The sequence below is a fragment of the Dipodomys merriami genome, unplaced genomic scaffold, assembly GCF_024711535.1.
Source record: "Dipodomys merriami isolate MVZ:Mamm:240054 unplaced genomic scaffold, mDipMer1.0.p SCAF_174, whole genome shotgun sequence".
Lineage (NCBI taxonomy): Eukaryota > Metazoa > Chordata > Mammalia > Rodentia > Heteromyidae > Dipodomys > Dipodomys merriami.
Window position 1 is genome coordinate 1,589,017 of NW_027203093.1, and position 20,558 is coordinate 1,609,574.

The 20,558-nt window shown below is 58.5% G+C and overlaps 1 protein-coding gene across 1 annotated transcript in view; it reads right to left on the reverse strand.

Moving 5' to 3' along the window:
• LOC138829589 (zinc finger CCCH domain-containing protein 3-like) overlaps positions 1–20,558 on the reverse strand; it is a 77,486-nt gene that overhangs the window by 35,530 nt on the left and 21,398 nt on the right. Inside the window, exon 4 of the mRNA XM_070025965.1 lies at positions 8,276–8,426. Within this exon, the coding sequence (XP_069882066.1) occupies positions 8,276–8,426 (151 nt within the window). The remainder of the gene's footprint in view (positions 1–8,275; positions 8,427–20,558) is intronic.

Genomic DNA, 20,558 nt, shown 5'->3' on the forward strand with positions numbered 1-20,558 from the left:
AGGGCCAGGAAAGGTGGGTCCAGGGTGGGCTGAAGCACAGCACCCATAGGAAGTATGAAATGCCAAAGGAACTGTGTTGTTGTGTTGAAAGAACCTCGGCCAGCCAGGAAGACGGGAGCAACTCAGGACCAAAATTAATGACAGCAACTGACTACAGGCCAGTCAGACAGAACAAGAAACCTGGGTCACAGTGTTATAAATACATGCAAGCACACAGGCCAGGATGGGAACCCACCATGCCATCCAGAAGGAAGGAGAGGCTAGAAAAGACGGAGTGGCCGCTCAGTGGGGTCCCAGATGCTACAAGTCCTCATATGGCTCCACCGCAGCTGAGAGTACGGAGCACTGCAGATGTCGGCCAGCAGCTTCTTCAACACTGGGCAGCGCCTGCAAAGCTCTCCTGCCAAGATGGTGAATGTGAGCCTCATTCCAAGGAGTCATCCGCAGTGGGACGTCCAGCCCACCGGCCTTCACATCTCAAGCCGAGCAAGGCCACATTCGCCCTTGGGCCTGCAGGTGGGTGCGTGACACGGAGAGAGGCCCTCAGGACCACTATGTGTGCAGGGCAGCCCTGCCAGCCACACGGGAGACACAAAGTAATGCGGCAAACGGGGAAACAAATGGCACAGAACATATGGAGCTCGACGTGCTATTGTAACTTTTCTGTAAATACAAAAGTGTATCCAAACCAAAGAGACTGCACTGGTGGCTCACTGCCCGTGATCCTCGCTACTCGGGGGATGAAATCCAAGGATCATGGTTCGAAGCCTGCCCAGGTAGAAAGTCTACAAGACAATTAACTCCAATTAACCAGCAAAAAGCTCTAACTAAAGGAGTAGCTCAACGGGTAAGTGCCAGCCTTGAGTGAAAAAGCCCAGAGTTCAAGTCCTACTATGGCACACATATACACATACGTGTGCACAAACACAGTTGCTAAAGAAAATTAGATGCAAAGAACTAGTTAGGAAAGCGAGTTGGGTGAGCCAGGAACCCCACAACTGCCCCCTGTGCCGGTGCGGCTGACACGGAGCGAGGCGACGGGCAGCCCGAGTCCGCGCGGCCAGAGCCAGGGAGCAGGGGACTCTCAGGCAGCCTGCAGCCCTGAGCCAGCCCGGACCTTGCAGCTGCAGCCCTTTGGGGCCCAATGGTCTGTCTGCAGGCATCAGACAGACAGGGCACAGATGTTGTACCCTGGCCAACAGAGCCCTGGGCCGCCAGTGGCCAGGTCACACGTTATGCCCACCAGCTGGCCACAACAGGACCTGGGCCAGGGCAGCTGAGTTGCCACGTCCAGGCCTATTCAGCCACTCTAGAGCCTCACGCCCCTGCTCTGAGGCCTCCCTCCTCAGCAGAGTCTCTGCCCCGGTCCCTGCCTGGCCGCCTGAGGACTTCCCACAATGGGAGACCTGAGACAAGTCTCACTGGGGCCTCTCCACCCAGGAACTGAGGCCTCTCAGGTCTAGTCTCTACAGGCCAGCTTCCTGGAAGGCGGGAGCCGGAGGCGCTGAGAGAGTGTACCTCTGAGTACACACACGGGATCAAAGGCGAGAGCTGGGTGGGTGAGTGTACAGATGAGCACACACAAGGACACAAGGGAGCAACCGCCTGGACTGTATGCCAGGCCTGCAGGCCACTTCTGACATGGTCACCGGCATCACTACCCGTGCCCAGCCGAGGACACCCTCCTGGGGACGCCTGGAGAACAGTCAGGAGCTAACGACTGGTCTACTCTCAGGCTCTGACCTAGAGCCTGACACGTGAACATGGGAGGGGCCCCACAGGACCACCCCTCTACCATGACCCTCAGAGCCTGCGGTGCTGGCCACCCTGCCCGCCTGTCTTGAGCAAGCCAGAAGCCTGGTGTAGTCAGATGACCCACACCCAGATTCTCCCAGCCTCCGCACATGCCCATTCACAGAGGGACCTTGCCTCACGGCTCCAATGCCAACAACAGGGTGAGGAAAGGGGCCAGGGAGGCTGTGGCACTCCCAGGCCATGGGGAACCTCAAGATGGGTGGCAATGCTCCACCTCTGCTCCCGGTGATGGCCCTGGGAGGACACAGCACCACCCTCCTGGGGCTGCAGGCCCCGTGTCCTGCTGTCACATCAGGCCTAAGGACCTCGCGTGCTGTTGGGACCAGGCAGGGAACTGAGTTGCAAGACTGGCAGGCGGAGACCGCAAGGGAGATGGAGAAAGGGGTTCCTGGTCTGGAGACAGCTGCGGTCCAATTCCAGCCGCTGAGACCTCCTCAGGGGATCCCTGGCCCCATCCCTCCGAGCCAAGGCCGCCCTGTTGGAACTGTCACCAGGCATGGCTATCACCAAGTGGAAAATACCAGGGACTCATCAGAGCAGGCCAAGGGGAAGCCAGGACAGTCCTGAGTTCTGAGGCAGGGACAGACAGCATTACTGGCAGTAGCACCATGGGGCATCAGCCCCAAGGCCGGAGTGGGGCCTGAGCCGGGAGAGCAGCTGTCAAGGCCCAGCTCAGCCTTGGGTGGAGGTGAGTGCTCACCTCGGCCACAACTAGGATCTGCTCACCTGCAGAGCCTGTGAGGTGACCCCAAGGCCCGCTTTTTACTGAAGTAAAGGGGGCAATGGGACTGGGGGCAGAAGCCCTGTGCCAGCCCCACACCTCTGCTGCAGGGCACCGAGTCCTGCCCTGCTCCATTTCTGGGAAGTGCCCAACACTCAGGAGGAGGTCCTGCCTCTGCCTCGTGAGGGCTTCCTGTGTCTGGCTGCACTCTTGTGGCCTGATTGGTCAAGGCACAGATTTCACAGAGCAGAGAATCGCTGGCCGCAGCCTCCCCAGGGGCCCTGAAAGCAGGCCAGGGCAGCAGTGCCCACACTCACACACACCGCCTGGGAGGTCACATGTGGCGCCCAGAAGTCAAACAGAGGCAGCGCGTGACCCATCAGGGCCACCACCACGCCCACGCGGAAAGCCTTCCCAGCAGAGGAGCAGCTCTGGGCCAGCCCTCCCCTGTGCTGTGACACAAGTGCACAGTACCCCACACACAGCCACAGCCCCACAGACCGGTCCTGCAGCAGATATCCTGCCCAACACTGGTGCCAGTGCTCGGGGGAAGCTGCAAAGAGGGCACCCCAGGCAGGGACTTCTGAACAGGATCCGTGCGAAACGCTGGATCGCAATCCCACTATTCCTAAGCATGTCCCCAGCTCTCCTGGCAGCCGGAGCTACTCACTCGGAGCTCACCACGGAGCTCCCTTCCTCCAAGCCTTGGGGGCCAGACAGAGCCAGGTAAGACACAGCAGAACGCAGGCAGCTGCAGCCCTGTCCCCACTGAGGAAAGGGCTGCCCTGAACCATGGCTCAGAGCTGCAGCGTCACAGCCCCTGCCGCAGCGCTGCCCCCGGCAGGCTGCTCGTCCTGCGGAGGGCTCAGCCCATCCTGACTCTCTCCTGATGGGCTAGAGCAGGCCCACGGGTCCCACCTGTGCACCAAGCCCTGGCCTCTCTCCTCTCAGCTGATGTTCTGCACCCTCCTCTAGGCCATAGAAAGGCCCCACTCGTGACCCGTGCTGCCCTTCCACCCATGAGGGCTCTGATGCCAGACTGCCACCCCACCACCCCTCCACCCTGGGCAGAAGTCGGGGCCTCAGTGCTCCAGCAGTAGCCACCTGTGAAAACACCTGCCTCGATGGTCCACCTGCTTCCCAAGCCCCTCCCTGCTGGAAGACCTAGTGCCCAGGTGGCCAGGTCCCCACAGATTCCTAGCCCAACATACTCATCCCCCTTGGTGTCTGGGACCCCACCCTGCTGGCCTGCAGCAGGGCCCCAGGCTGGGCTGGGCTGAGAACTGAGCAGGCTGCCGGGGGCAGGGCTGGCGGCACAGTCAGGCCTTTCAGGACTTCCCAGAGGGAGCACAAGCCCTGGCGTGGATCAGACACAAGCAACATAGAGAGAAGGGAGCGTCGCCCCAAACACCCTTTACTACCAGACTCTCTGGGGACATCAGGAAAGAGAATCCTGGCTGCCCTGCCATGGACTGGATGCTTGTGCCCTCAAAATCTCTACACTGAGCCAGGCGCCAGTGACTCACACCTGTAACCCTAGCTACTCAGGAGGCTGAGATCTGAGGATCATGGTTCAAAGCCAGAAGTGGCGCTGTACCTCAAAGTGGTAGAGCTAATTAGCCTTGAGAGAAAGAGCTCAGGGACAGCGCCCAGGCCCTGAGTTCAACCCTACGAACAACAACAACAAAAAAAGCATCTCCACAGTGAAGCCCCTGGCTCCAGCAAGACATTACCGAGGTGAGCCCTTTGGGAGACTATTAGAGGTTAGATAAGGTCCTGCGGATAGGCCCCTCGGGACGGGAACGGAGCCCTCACCAGGAAGCTCTGGAGAATATGGGAGGGTGTGACTCTCTCTCAGCACCCCCCCCCCGTCTGCCAGTGAAGACTCAGTGAGAAGATACTCCCCAGTAACCAGGAACAAGCTCTCGCCAAACACCCAACCGTTTACACCCTGATCTCAGACTGCTGGCTGAAGAGCAAGAGGTGAGTGCCTGCTGTTGCACCACACACTCGGTGACACTCTATGGCGGCAGCTCTGGCAGCCTGCTGGCTAAGTAAGGCAGTCTCCATGCCAGACAGCGGGAGGAGGCAGAGCAGGGCGGTGGCTGGCAGGCACACCTGCTCATTAAGGAGATGCTCGGAGGGAGAGCGCTGGCGCAGGGGCCGAGCGCATGCCGCCTCCCATCCCCAGCTGAATCCTCTTTAATGAGATGTCACTTTGCAGAAGTGTTTCGGAGCCTTTCAAAATCTTGGTCTAAACCTCGTCAAACTGCACAGAGATTACTTAAGATTTACCGCATGGGCACAAAATAAAATAAAATAAAAAGGCAGCCCAGCAAGCAGCAGCTCTGTGACAGGGCCATTTGTAGTGGGGATGGAAAAGCCTCCAGATTCATCTGCTTAAGCACAGCGGCTTCTGTTTATTTCGCACTTTCATGTCAAATGAATTTGGAGAGAGAAAAAAAGTGACAGGCAGTTTAGGGATATAAGTCACATTTCAGCTTCAGTTCAGATTAATGAACTTGCTGGAAGCCAGAAGGGCGCAGGCAAATCCACAAATCTTAGAACACAAAACAAAAAAAAGAATTCCTGCCTGATAGCAACTCAGTCCTGGGCTCCGCGGGGAGCGTCCTCTGACCTTCTGCTCTGCACGGGGACCCTCTGGGTCCCTGGGTGGGTTCTGGGCCTGGCTCTCCAGGGAGGAGGCCCCACCCAATGCAGCAGTGTGTGCAGTCCCGGGGGATGTGCAGGGTAGCTTGCAGAAAGGGGGATAGAGTTCCTGCAGGTGAGCGGTGCAGACTGTTTGCTCTCCAGGGCACAAGATGGGTGCCACGGAGCAGCCTGACCCATGCCAGCACTTCCACCAGCCAGCTGCCGCCTGCACCCACGGAGGCCAGGACTGCCACGGCACTGTGGACACCACCCCCGAAGGCACTGCCCTGTCCTGCCTCCGTCCCTGGCCAACACGACCTCATCTACCAACACCCAAAGACCCCTCTGCTCAGGGGCACCCTAGACAGGCACAAGAAGCGACTACAAAAGAGAACCCAAGGCCAGCAGGGACCACCCGCACCCTCCCTCGGCGTCCAGCCTGCAGATCACTAGTGGCAGGAGAGAAATGCCTGCCCGCTCCCATACGGCCTATGATGCCCATCGGCTGCCCACCAGGCTGAGAGTACAACCCACTCAGAGGAACACAGCGCCCGGGACAGGCAGCCACCCTGCCTGCTCTTCCAAGAACAGAGGCAGCACCAACAGCCTGGGCGCCAGGGGCTCCCACTCCCCAGAGAACAGTGAAGGGCTTCCAGGGCCCTCACTGGGTTGGGAAGGCTCTGCCACACAGGAGAGGACTGACACAAAGGGAGGGACAGGGGAAGGGCAGGGGCAGGGACTTCCGTAAGCAGCACAGAGCGCCTCGGGAGGAGCCAGCTCACCCACACGCACCACCCCTCCTTGTCCCCTCTCCGGTCTCCAAAAGTCCAGCCCTCAGGACACCACCCCCGGCCTGAGTCTCCAGCCAGACTCAACCAGGTGGCCCGCCCCAAGGAGGACAGGGATGTGACAGAGCCAAACAGACGTCAGGTGCGCCTGGCTGATGACAGGATATGGCCAGCAGGCTCCTCTCCAGGCAGCGCTCCTGGGTCTTTGAACCCCAGCCTTCATGCTTCTTGTCTGCCCATGGTCTCTGCACGCACCACCTTCTGTCCTCTCTGCCATCTCAGCATGAAGAAGTTTTGGCACAAGGACAGGACAGGAAACTGAGGCTCCATAGGAAGAGCAGGCTCGGGGTCCCTCAGCCTTCTAAGGCTTCCACAGCCCATGGTCCAGCGTCTCCCACAGCAGGCCGGCCTGCCAACCTCAGGCGCAGGCGCCAGCCCAGCCCCTGGCTCCAGAGACAGGCTCTTTCTGCTGCCTCAACAAGCCAGGCCCAGGCGTGTACAGCTGACAGCAGGCTGGGCAGCTGGCTGGCAGCCACTCTGCTGAGCAGGCAGCCAAACCAAAGCACAGGTGACCTTGGGCAAGGGAGGCCCAGGCCTCCCTCCCTCCTCCACCTACTCCCACCCTAAGGCCAGTGGACATGGCCCTACGAGGCCCAGGTACCCAGCAAGGATGTGGCCAGGACCAGGCTGAGGTGGTAAGGGAAGAGCAGAAGAGCCATCCCTACCTCCCCTCAAGTGACCACGCCGTTCCGGGTCAGCTCTGTGGCTGAATTAGGATGCCTATGGCTACAGGCCTTGAGCCACCTACAGGCTAGGCCTTCCCTACCTCCTGTCCACCCACGCTCACCGCAGACCCGCATCAGCACCACCTCTGCAGGTCACAGCTTTAAAGAGTGAGTCAGCTGGCCTGGCCACTCTCCGCCTCCTGGATGCCACAGGAGGCCACCTTGACCTCCTGGCTATTTGGGGGCCGTCCTAAGGGGCCCAGAGAGGCTCAAAACTGGGGCCTCTTTGGTTCTCAGAGGCTAGAGGGCAAGGCCAGGTGAGTCCCCAAGGAAAATCACTTCAAACCCCTCACCACGTCCCTGGGAGAGGCGCGCCTCAGGCAAATGCGGAACGCAGGAGCGAGAGGCTCTCGGAGCCGAGAATCAATAAATCTGAACCTCATTCACAATGATCTGGGGCTCTTATTAAGTAAATTAATTTAAGTTAATTTAGCTCGATCATGGCTCCTGATCACAGTGATTTAGTAAGGGGGAAATTGCATTAGGAAAGGCCATGCTCACCAGATAGAGGAACGGAAGAAAATTAGATCCACTTAGCAATGAGAATTAATATGGAAATAGCAGGTGTAAATTTAACCTTATCGAGAGAGTAAAAATTATCTTCATAAATTTGTAGAAATAGCCCCCAAGATGCTTATAAATCTATTTAAAACAAAAATATTACAAAAAGTGCAGTAAAATTAATTTAAAATATACTTCCAGCTAGTGCCTCCAGAAAGTCGGCAGCAGCCATAGGAGAAAGGCCGAGGTCGGAGGCAGACTGAGCCCCGTATGTCCACACAGCCCAAGCACACAGGTTGACCTAAGTCTGGGATACTGTGGGTCGCAGCAGGAAAACAGCCGGGTAGTGTCCGGTGGCAGGCCCCTGGATACTGCACCCAGCTCCGTGGGCCTGCCGAGAGTGGCAGGCCACCTCAGCTCCCCGGGGCCAGGCTCTGCCCCTACCCCTCCCCACGCCTGGACGTGGGGCACTTCCACTTCAGCAAGGGAAGGAGCTGTTCCTTGGACCAGGGGGCGACAGAGCCCACCAGAGGCCCCAGAAGGCAGGAGCAAGCTCCTCTGATACCTACCTGTCCCTGCCCCACTGCTCTAGGGCATGGCTACAGCAGGTCAGAGCACGAGGCCCGAGGTGGCCTAGGTGGGGCAGAAGCCCACGTCACCACCCGACAACACGCCGGCGGCCTCCAGACCAGGCCTCTCGCCAGCAGCTTCTCTCTGAGAAGCTCAGGGTCTTGGTGATGGCCACTTCTGTCATGTACGAGGCCCCAGGAGCAGCAGGCTTACAACAGCACTGGAGAGCACGTGCCCTTGTGTGCGTCTTTGTACATATGTGTTACAGTAGACTGTCTACAAAGCGTGTACACAAACTGCTCAGCAAACACAAAAACTAGGCTGTCAGCCATCATGCTGTGCACCGCACAGCTCTCTGAAGCAAGCTTGGTGTACACGTCCTTTAGGCCCCAACCTGCAGCCCTTGATACCCAGGCCTGAGAAGCCCAGACAAGCCCTCCTACCTGGACAGTGAGGTACGCCGGGCCCGCCAAGAGGGCAGAGTCAGGGGGAAGGGCGGGATGCTGAGAGGAGAAGCTGAGGCCTTCTTGATGATTCTGTAGCGGGTCTTGATCACCTTGCCGGTGGGTGGGGTCCGCAAGTGCATGCTGGACGCTGCAGAGAAAACCCAAGGCACAGGTGTGGGTCAGTGGAGGCCCCAGGCCCTGAGGCTGTCCTCTGAGTAGAGGCCTTTCCATCCCCACTAGCTCCAGCCGTACCCCACGAGGCACACATGTGCTCCCCCCCACACACACACAGAGGGCCTGGCAGCCAGGGCCTTAGGAGCCGGCCTCCAGGCAGGAGCAACCGCATCCTCACAGCTGTTCTGTCCGCAGGGAGGGTGGGTGCCGAGTGCCTGCCCTGCACAAAGCAAACCCAGCAAGTCAGGCCGCTCCAGGAAGTCCCCAGAGTCCAACCCCAGGGGGGCTCGGAGGCTGAGGGGGGCAGTGCTCGGGTGCTGGTCCTGTGGCTCCACACGCAGGAGGGCCCTGGAGGCTCCCCAACTCTCCAGCACTCCCCTCTCCGCTGCGCCCAGACAGATTTATGTACTTAATCACTGTTTTCATAACATTCTGCAGGGTGATATCCACACGGCTTTTTCTTGCTGAATGTTTCTTGCAATTAGCAGGGATCTGTTTTGCCCGAGTTCCCTTCCACTTGATAGCCGGCAATTTCTCCATAGCTTCGAGGAACGAGCCTAATTGCCCGGCTTTCATAATGTACAGCTCTAACTGCCCAGATAATTAAAGCTAACACGGCAGCCACTCATGGTTGCTCCCCTCTGGCCCTGGGCACAGGGCCCCAGGCAGAACCTCAGCCCAACCTTTCCAGGTGGCCTGGCTTCCCCCTGGCCCAGGACAGCTTCCCTGCCCACAGGTCCCAACTCCCACACGGGACCTGCACAGGTAGGAAGGCTAGAGCCTGGAGCAGACCTGGGCAGCATGGCCCTGGCCACACAGCCAGGAGTGCTGCTGCCCACCAGAGGTCAGGGAAGGCCCTTCCTTTGGGCGCCCTCTCCTGCCTGTCTGAGCCACAGCCTCTTCCAGGGGTGCAGAGTCAAAGCTACCCAACAGCCCCCGAGCCCTCCACAGGGGGTGTGGGCTGCGTGCAGGCTATCCGTGCCCACCTTGGCCCAGGGCCAGAGGCCCTGAGTAGCAGGAATGAGGGCGCCTCCACAACGTGTGCCACCAAGGGGAAGCCACAGCCACATGTGGATGAGGGTCCTGCCGCAGACAGCACACGCCAGCCACAGGGCCTCCCGCCTCCCCGCCCGGGGGTCACGCCCAGGGCTCGCCCTCGACGCACGACCGCCCCACCTGCCTCCCTGTCCCCTGTATTTTCAGACGGGCTCTTGTGTTTTTGTACCAGGCTAGCACTATAGCATGTCCCTCTTACCTATGCCTTCTGTGTAAATGAGGCCACAGACACATACCACGCTTGGCTTGTCTGCTGAAATGGGGACTTGGTTAACTTTTTGCCCGGGCTGGCCTCACCCAGCGATCCTCCTGAGAAGCTGGGGTTCCGGACCTGAGCTATCATAACCCACCCGTCTCTGTCTCTCATCACTGCTCTGCAGCTGGGAGAGGCAAAAAGAAGGCAGGATCTCAGGAAGCAAGCGTGAGCCCTTAGCTCTGAGCACTCCCCGGCCCTGCCAAACTTGAGACACAGAGGGGGCCTGGCGTATAGTAGGCAGGCATCAGTAAGTATTTCCTGATTGAATTTTCAGGGTCTTACAAGCAAGGAAAGATCAACAAAAATCAATAGTACCTTGTTCAAACTAAGAGCTCCAGAATAGAAGATTCAATAAGTTATCAATAACGTGAGATTCGTTAAGTTATCAACAACCTAAGACTCAGTACGTTATCAATAACCCTGACATGGCCTCACCATCCGGAAGCCGCATGCTGGCTTCCTGCTCCAGCCTGTCCCCTCCCCCTCCCCCACCTCACCCCACCCGGCCCACAGGTGCCAGGGCTGCCTGTGGAGAGCAAGAGGGCTCCGCTGGCAGCCAGAGTTCCCAGATGTGCACAGGCCGCAGGCCCCGCACTCACTGCCCCGCAGCCGCTTGTGAGCTGGCCGCTGGCCTGCCAGGCAGCATGTGGCGGTCACAGGACACAGACCGCAGAGCCACGCACTCTGCCACACAGTTCAGCTCGGCTCAGCTCCATGGCCAGGCAGGCCTGGAGACTGCCGCAGCAGGGCACGGCAGGGGCTGGGACTGGGCCACGCAGCCTGGCCCAGGGAGCCCCACACCTGGAGGGGCTTTCTTTACTCCTGTTTCCAGATGCAAAACGTCCCTTTGGCTAACGTTACCATCACCAGAGCTTGGAGTGAATGCTTTCCCTCCTTTCCTCTTTTCCTGGTCCTGTAGATGTCACCTCTCCAAGAAACGCCCAATCTTGCCCACAGGACTGGACTTTCAGGTGTAGAAAGCGCCTCCCTGCAGGTCACTCAGCAGGCTACACTTGGGTGGCAGCCATCAGGATTCAGCCTCTTGCGGCCCTCACTCCTGCCTGCTATGGAGCTGAGTAGGGACGCATTCCTACGCCCACCACAGGACAACTCCACCACCGCACGTCCTTCCACAACACATGAGTGACACAGCAGACTTCCTTTTGGCCTGGGGGAGGAGGGCAGGTGCCTTCTGCACACCTTCACCCTCCTCAGCCTCCAGGATCAGCTTCTCATCAGAGAGGGGTACGACAAGGGGCTCACTGGGGGGAGCTCACCCGATGCCACCCCCACGGTGGGGCTGTAGCCCTCAGCCTGGCCCAGACTATTTGCAGTCCCTATCATCCTCAGCAATGAACCTCAGATGCACCTGACAATGGTCCAGGGGGCACGGGACACACTAGGACCAACGAGCCAGGACCCAGGGGCTGGCAGCGCTGTGTGCGGACACAGGGACCCGAAAAGTCAGGTTAGAGAGAGGCCGGGGTCCCGCTCAGCGGGGCTGAGGCCAGCCAGCTCAGTCAGGAATAGCTGGCCTCCTCGGCGGGGGCGTCCACCCTCCTTGCTGGCTGAGGAGTTTTGTGTAGATAATCATGTTATTTAGATAGGATGTTGGTTTAATTCCCTTCATTACAGACTCCCAGGGTTGTAATTTTTTTTCTCCGCATGATGTATCCCCCGTGGCACGCTTCACTCAAATCAAGCCCCTTGCACTTTTATTGCCAACGCTGCCCGCGCCGCGTTATCAGGCCCACACACGCAGCCCTCTCCGCCCGCCGTCCAGAGGTCACTTCTAATGACTAATCGATCTCATTAGCTTTCCTAATTAAAAACTTTACTACTGCAATGGAAGACAAACTACAAAAAAACTGCTGGCATCATATTTGAATGGGATATGAGCCCCATCTATCAGCAGGGCCTGGGCTCCTGCCGGAGGTTCAGCGCCCTCCGTGTGGGGCCTTGGGCTTTGGCTGGGAGCCGGCCAGGGGCAACCCAAGGGCACCCCAAGAATGTGGCTGCACCCCAAGCATCACCCTAACAACGTGCTGTCAGGCGGCAGGCCAGCGCCAGCCATGGGCCCGAGCAGTGGCCGGTGGCAAGCTAGGCAGCCGGGGCACCCCTGCCCTGCCTCCGCCTCCGGCCTGGCTGGCGGGCCCCCCGCCTCCCACCTCACCACAGATGGCAAGCTGTACGCTGAGACCATGCTCCCATTCTGTTTTAGTGCAGGCGGGAGTTGAGAGGCAGTTCAGATTTTTATGGAACTTCAAAGAGAAATAACTATGAAGAAAATGAGTTGCTAATTTCACAACTGGCTAATGAATAAGATGAGACTGAAACTACTCCTTGAGCAAAGAACTGCCTGAAGCTACCAATGGGGGCGGGAAAGGCCACAGGCCAGCCCGCAGAACAGCCTGGGCTCCGTCGGGAGCCGACAGAGGACACTGAAGCAGGGCTTCTGGACAGAAGACCCAGGCTGGCGCCCGTGGGCTGGGGGAGGAACACCAGGACCCTACCGAAAGGCAGGCGAGGACAGGAGGTAGCTCAATGACAGAGTATTCACCTCACAAAGGAGATCCTGAGTTCAAACCCCAGTACTAACAACAACAAAATGGGCCAGGCACTAGTGGCTCACACCTGTAACCCTAGCTACTCAGAAGGCGGAGATCTGAGGCTCTTGGTTCAAAGCCAGCCCAGACAGGAATGTCCATGAGACTCTTATCTCCAATTGACCACCAAACAGCCATAAGTAGAGCTGTGGCTCAAGTGGTAGAAAGCCAGTCTTAAGCAATAAGATCAGGAACAGGCTGGGCATCAGTGGCTCACGCCTGTAATCCTAGCTACTCAGGAGGCTGAGATCTGAGGATCACAGTTCAAAGCCAGCCCAGGCAGGAACTCCGTGAGACTCTTATCTCCAATAAACCACTCAGAAAACCAGAAATGGCACTGTGGCTCAAGTGGTAGAGAGTTAACCTTGAACTGAAGAGCTGAGGGACAGTGCCCAGGCCCAGAGTTCAAGCTCCATGACTGACCAAAAAAAAAAAAAAAATCAGGAACAGTGCCCAGCCTTGACTTTAAACCCCAGGACATGTACATGTGTACACACACACACACACACACACACACACACACACACACACACACACACAGATAAAAGGCTGCATGTGGTGGCATGTACACACACACACACACACACACACACACAGATAAAAGGCTGCATGTGGTGGCATGTACACACACACACACAGATAAAAGGCTGCATGTGGTGGCATGTACACACACACACACACACACACACCACACACACACACACACACAGATAAAAGGCTGCATGTGGTGGCATAGGCCTGTCCTCCCAAAGAGGTGGGGCAGGCCTCAGTATGGCTGCTAGGACAAAGACAGAAGGAGCTGCCCACTATCCTGCTCTAGCCCAAAAAAATACCCTTCGTGCCAGCTGGAGTGAAGGCCAGAGACGGCACCTGCATACACATGTGCCAGGTCAGCCACACAGAGCAGCCATCCCAGTGGGACAGGAGAGGCTGGCCCGTGCCCTGCCTGCCTGGGCCCTAGACATGAAAGAAAGGCCCAGGGGAGCGGGCTGGGCAGGGCCAGGTCCACAGGAAGGCCACCAGGGACGCATTCCTGTGCCACCACCAGGACAACTTCACCACTGCATGTCCTACAGACACACAAAGTAACACATCTGACCTCCTTCTGGCTTGGGGGAGGAGGGCAGGTTCCTCCTGCACACCTTCTCCCCCCCACACCCCCCGGCCTCTCGGAGAGGCCACCCAGAGGGGGGTGCTACAAGGGGCTCCCTGTGGGGAGGGCTCAACTATGCCACCCCCTACAAAGGCAAGGGGCAGTCTGGTGCTGACTCCTTGGAGCTACTGCAGGCCAAGGACGAAGGACCAGGCTGCAGAGATGGCATTCTGCCCAGCCAGGCTCTCTGTCCCTCATTTGGTATGATTCAACTTTCCTCATGTATTGCCTGATCTGCTCTTTATCAACAGCTGCCCTGACACTTCTTCAATATCTCCAAACTGTCCATACCCTTCACTGGCCGAAGACGGCTCGAAGAAGGCTCAGCCCTTTCAGAGGCACATTGATTTCCGCTCTCCTGCTCCATAAACCACGCTCACTTCCCGGGCAGCTCAGGCCCCAGCTGGCCCATCTGCTGTCAATAGCACCCTCTCCATGGCCTGCTGTGCCCCAACCTGGCGGGGACCCCTGGGACCTCTCTATCTCAGGATCTGGCGCAGGGAGTCCCAGCTCACAGCACCGCCAGTCAAGGGCAGCGTTCCCATGACAGAGGTCTAGAGGCCCTTTACCCCCCAGCACTACTGTTTCTCAGCAGATGCCAGCACTGCCCCAGGTGGCCTGGGAGAGGCACCCTGCGCAGGAGGCAAGGAAGATGGACCGCAGGTTCCAGCCTGGCCCTCCCCTGGCCCAGGATGGCGGTGGAGGCTGCCTGATACTCTGTAGGCAGGAGGCACAGAGTGTAGAGGAAGGCAGAGACCCTGGGGGAGCCAGGTGACCTCTACCTCAGGTGCTCTCCCTACTGGCCCAGAAGGGTGCCAAAGCACAGGCATTCTCCCAGAAGAATAAGCTTCTTATAAGTAATCGCCTGGCATCAGGTGCTGGTGGATCATACCTAATCCTAGATACTGGGGAGGCTGAGATTTGAGGTTCTTGGTTCAAAGCCAGCCCAGGAAGGCATATCCATGAGATTCTTATTTCTAATTAATCACCAAAAAGTCAAAGTGGAGCTGTGGCTCAAGAGTACCAGCCTTGAGTAAAAAAGCCAAACAAGAGCACAAGGCCCTGAGTTCAAGCCCCAGTACCAGCAAAAAAAGAAAACAAGTAATTGCCTAATGAGCCATGGTTACAACAGACACTAGTTGTGGTTACAATACTCAGTGCTAGATGGTGCCACATGCCCACCGCAAGCAGGACCCAGAGCGTCCTCCCAGAGCAACGCTGAGCCTGGCTTGGGAAGAGCAGGAGGGACCAGGGCTCCAGGGAGCAGAGAAGTGCCTGGTCTGTCTCTCCTGCTGTTGCTTTCTGGCAGGAGGGGAGGAAGCGTGGTACAGTGAGGTCAACACCCTGCAGGCCTCGTCGGCCCGTGCCTGCCAGCCTCTCAGCAAGCACCAAACCCAGGCCCTCGCTTCCCATGCTTCAACTCAAGCTCCAACACTCCTCCCAAGGGGCAAGGCCCTGACTCTCCTGACAAGGGCTAGGAGAGTGCTAAAGGGCCTGGGTCGGACAGTGGATGGGGGCGGGGACCCTTGGCTCGGCTGGTCTCAGCTGGACAAGCCAGGACTCTCAGCAGCCCAGAGACGACACAGTCAACGCTGTCCCACTCCACCCAGCTACCACTCCCTCAAAGCCCTGTCCCCTGCCCTGTCGAGTGGGTGCCCTGGGAGACGCAGGCCCTCCGGGTGGGCTGCATACGGCCCACGGGGCAGGCACAGGAGGCCCTCCCCAGGGTCAGCCTCTGCAGACTCAGTGCCGTCCATCAGGCCAACTTGGGCCCAGCCAGGCGGCCTCCTCCCCCAACAACTGCTGAATTGCACTTTTGAGAAAATGGTCACAAAATTCTACACAGAACGTGTAGCACACATTTCTAAATGGCCTCTGCCCACATTTAGAACCGTGACATACATCTAAGCTGCTTGCAAAGCCTGCAGGCCTGGTGGGAGCACAGGCCCGCTGCACGGAGCACAGGCGGTGTCAGCACAATTTGGCCTCACTAAGGGCAGCGTGGGCCAAGTGCCGCTATGGGATGGGAGGCTGTCCAGCCAGGGCAGCAACACTGCCCCACAAGGCCTGGAGTCAGGGCTGGGCAGCAGCCCTGTGTGGGTGCACGGGCCGGCCGGGGCCTGGGGCCACGGCCTGGGGCCCCGCTGTGGTGTCAGCCACCCCTGACCAGAGGGACTCACCCCAAGCCCACAGTTAGGGTCACTCCCCTGGGGCATCGGATGCACCACATCTGCAGGAGGCAGTTAGGAGGAAGGCCTGACAGCGTGAGCTCTGGTGTGCATGTGTCATGACGGAGGGCCACAGGAGACCAAACTCCCCCTGGCACACCTACACTACCCGACCTGAGGCTGCCACTGCAGAGCCATTCCTCCCCCATGCCTGCCGGACTCCAACAGAGCGATGCCGCAGCCTGGAGCCCTTGCCCTGCCCAGGCCTCCCCCAAAGGTCTGGCCACCCTCAACATCGGGCCCACTGTGCAGCAGACACACTGGTCATTTCCTGCTCCTGCGGCTCAGCTGCCAGCTTTCCAGGCACACTGACTGGCATCTCCCGTACACAGGGATGGGGAGCATCGAACCACACACAGCAGGCAAAAATCACAGGTACATGACAGAACAGATCCACATCCCCACAAGGTGCGTCTCCTCTACTGCCCACCTCAGCGGCCTGTACTGACTGCTGTGTAGGGTCCACACGTGACGTTCTAAGTATCCAAGTGGCCCTCTGTATAAAAAAGGGTCCCATCCCTGCTAGAGACAGGACCAAAGCCTCCTACGCCCCACCCTGAGCTTCTGCTCCCACAGCCGCCCCGGCCCTGTGCCAGGACAGGCTGCCTGTGTCTCCATGCTAGCTAGGGCTGGGGCATCATGCTCTGGGCCAGCCAGAGGGAAGATCCAGCCCTCAAGCCCGAGCTCAGCACCTGACCTGCAGTGAGTGCAGCTCAGCACCTGGCCTGTGAGTGCAGCAGCCTCGCTCCTGATGCCAGCACGTGGAGGTTTGCCACGCCACGGAGGCCACGTGCCTCACACACGCTCCTTGCCACCGCACTGGCCCAGCTGGTCTTCCTGACAACCACCTCTCCATCCCTCGGAGCACTTCCGCCACTTCTGTGTGTGGCCCGTCTGCAGCCAAGCTAGCAGCGGCAGCGTGTGGCCGCTGCTCCTACCAGCCCCATGATGCTCCATCCAGAAGCACTCCTGGCCCCGGACCCGGCTCAGGAACCGCCCGCGCCTCTCTACTGCTCTCGCTTTTAGTTCCTGCCCCTGCACACTCAGGCAACCCTAGCCACTCCCCCACCTGGACCCAAGCCTGCCACGGAGCCCCTGCCCTACCGGACCCGCCTTCTGCTCGCTGACACACAACAGGAGGTTCCGGCTGCTCCTCTCTCCCAGACACGCAGATTGAAGAATGGAGTACACACTGCCTCCAGCCCTCCATCCCGGTGAGGGCCCTCAGGCCCAGCAAAGGGAAGTGATTAGTGCTGTGAGCATCGCAGCCCACCCAGGCTGCTCATGCATGACGCCTGCTTCCCGGCTGGCGGCCCTGCAGGCTGCGGGGACACACAGCTGCAGCTCTGAGGGGAAACAGAATCCAAGCAGGAATGATGGGAGCCCTGCCGCAGGCCACATTCCCTAGGCCTGACAGGGAGCCACTCCAGGCCTCCCTCGGTAATGCCCAGAGCCTCGGGACACTGGGGCAGGAGAGCAGTCGGCCTCCACCACCCAGCACGCAGGCTCAAGCTGCACCAGGCAGGCATGAGGCCCAGAGGTCACTGCAGGCACCTCACAAAGATATCCAGGGCTTGGTTTCCACAGTCACCAGCCAGAGAACAGCTGTGGAGACACCTGCAGGACACGTGCCCCGGCCTGCCCAGCCCCCTCCCCCGAGCCCACGGAGGGCTCCCTGTGTGGGCTGGTGGAGACCTGCACTCACACTCTGGCGCCATGCCTACCCGCGCCAGGACAGGGAGCACCCGTACTCAGGTTCCTGTCCCTGGCTGCTGCCGGAACTTGGTGGTGACTCGGTTTAGCCCACTTGCTCTGGCCTATGAGGACTCAGCCATGTTGTTTTGACAACGCCCCTCCTGCGGCCCGGGCCCCCACCCCCATCCCATCTTTGAGAACTGACATTCACGAGCTTCCAGGCCGTCTATTTCTCTAAATGAGACAGGATGGCAGCTAAGGCGGGGGTGGGGAGAGGGCCCGCCCCCACACTGCCGCGGTGGGAGCTGCCAGGGACCATGCTCTAACAAGCTTCAGTGGTGGGATGACTGGAATCACAAAGTATGAATTTTTATGAGTCTAATAAATCACTCCACTTTCCCTGGGCTTGATGGTTCCCAGCACTTCAAACATAGAAGGCGGCCCACTGCACACAGGGAGCCGGGCGCGGAGGGGGGCGCCCTGGCCCGGGCACCGGGATGAGTGCACACCAGCGTCAGTCACACACACTCACCCTCGCGACGGACCGCGGAGACCCAGACCCAGCCAGGGGCGCTCAGGCCTCCCCAGGGGAGGTGGGAAGCCGCTTGGGGGCAGCCTGCCTGGATCACCTGGGGGATCCACCTTTGACAAACATTTACAGATTATCAAATCACAACAGCAGCTCCAGACAGGCCCATAAGTCACCCTCAGCGGCCATCGCACGGCAGCGTGAGGGGTTTGGTAGCTCGGTGATGACAAATGCCCGCTGTCAGCCGCCCTGTCCCCGCGCAGGACCCATGCTCTCTGCTGTTCCACACTACCTGCTGTTTAATGACAACACTGTCAGACCAAGACTCAGCGCCACCAGAGCGGCCGCCAACACCGCCGCAGACTGTCAGAGCCCTATTAGAGGGAAGATTGAGACCCCACTCTTCCCAAAGTCACTCAAGCAACACAAGCCGCTAGTTCCTGTAATTATTGTACGCAAGCCATCGATCGCACACTGACACCTGACCCGCCGATATGAAATGGGAGTAGTTGGCTTCCTGACAGTCGCTATACATTACAGAGGGTGGTCCTTCCCTCCCCTCTTAACCGGCGGCACCCAGACCTCTAAGGCGAAGGCGGGAAGGGTGCAGCAGCACCACAAAGTTACTGCCCTCTAGCCCCAGGAGAGCCGCTTGGGCTGGCCTCTCTGGTCTCCCGCAGGCCGGAAGGGGACAGGGCAGCAGACAGCTAAGGAGACTCCTGCAGAAGGTGGGAGGCCTGGGCCAGGAGCCACACAAGCCCCGCTGCCTGGAGTGCACCAGCCAGGTGTGCCCTAACCTCACCTTCTAGAATCCTCTTCAGAAAACGTGATGGGGGGGGGGGGGGGCGGGGAGTCTTGAACTCCATTTTCTGCATGGGGAACAGGAAATGTTCCTATTTCTCCCAACTATTACCCTGTTTTACTAAAACAAATCCTTGCTAAAACTTTCACCTTCGAGACACCCCAAATCCACTTCCTGTGTGCATAGTACATCTCAAGGATTTGTATGGAAACTGGGAGGCAGAGGGAACCCTTCATCCACTCTCTGGGGGCAGAAATTGGCAAACCTATGAAGCTCACAAGCCAGTTACCCACAGCATCAAAGGCGATGTAATCCTTTTCCCTGCAATAGTTATAAAAATAACGCGATGTCTTCTGACCCCAGTCACTCTCTTGTCCTGATCACAGCGCCTATCAGTGACCCTTCCACGCCACCTCCTCATCCGATGTCCCTTCCCCCAAGAGCCAACAGGCCCCCTCAGCAGGAAGATGGACCACTGCCCTACTGTACCCCTCATAAGATTAAAAGGTGCCAAAGTTACGCAGGAGGGAGATGAGGCAGGTTAAAGAGATGAGGAGTCAGGGAACTTAAATGATTTTGAATAAATGGCAGAAGGGTCAGATTCACAAGTTAGCACTAAGAAGTAAACCGAAACAGCAGATGAGCCCTCAACAAACCACCTTTCCAATTCAGTGGTACAATAGGAGATATGAAGGAGCTACATAAATCTATTAATTTTTTTTCAGTCCTAGGGTGTGAATTCAGGGCCTAGGCTCTGTCTCTGAGCCTCTCTGTGCTCAAGACTAGTGCTTGACAGCACAGAGCTACTTCTGGCTTTTTCTGTGGAAGTGGTGCTGAGGAATCGAACCCAGGGCTTCATGCATGTTGGGAAAGCACTCTAGCACTAAGCCACCTTCCCAGCGGATTAAAAATGGACTGTTTCTAGCCAGGTGCCAGTGGCTCACGCCTGTAATCCTACTCAGGAGGCTGAGAGCTGAGGGTCCCAGTTCAAAGCCAGCCCAGGCAGGGAAGTCCGTGAAACTATTATCTCCAATGAACCACTAGAAAACCAAAAGTGGCGCTGTGGCTCAAGCGGTAGAGCGCTCGCCTTGAGCTGAAGAGCTGAGGGACAGCGCCCAGGCCCAGAGTTCAAGCCCCGAGACCACCAAAAAAAAAAAAAGACTGTTTCTGAGTACAGCATGAGCCCAGTCACAGGCCCTCAAGCACACAAAATGCAGCTTAGTCCAGGGTCAAAACTGGCTACACAGGTGCTGCTACCGGGCCGAGGCAGGGCCCTTCGGAGAGGGGCTGGTGAGAAGAAATGTCCTCTCGGCCAAGAGCCCTGCCCGGAGGTGGCCCAACGGGAGCTCCAATCACGTAAGTGTGGCAAGGGACTGCAGCTGCTCCTCTCCTCAACCCAGGCTCCGCCAGCAGAACCCGTACCAGTCTACCTTGCTGCACACAGCTTCGCACGTTTGCTGGTTGCTCACAGCTGTGGAAAAGCCAGACACCCACATGAGAGAGGCCCAGCTCTGCCCTGTGGAGCTCCCCGCTACGCCCTCCCCGTGCCCCATGTGGGTGGGGCCCCCACTATGTGCTCCATGTGGGTGGGGCCCCGCTGGGCCCTCCCAGAGCGCCATGTGGGTGGGGTCTCCTCTCTACACCCTCCCAGTGCCCCTGGAAGGCAACTCCAGAGGAAAGTAGGCCTTCCAAACACTTCCCAGCAGAAGACAGGGTGGGAAAGGAGACTACTGTCTCCTGCCATCTTCCAGACTTCAAGCTACCAAGGGACACAGCCTGCA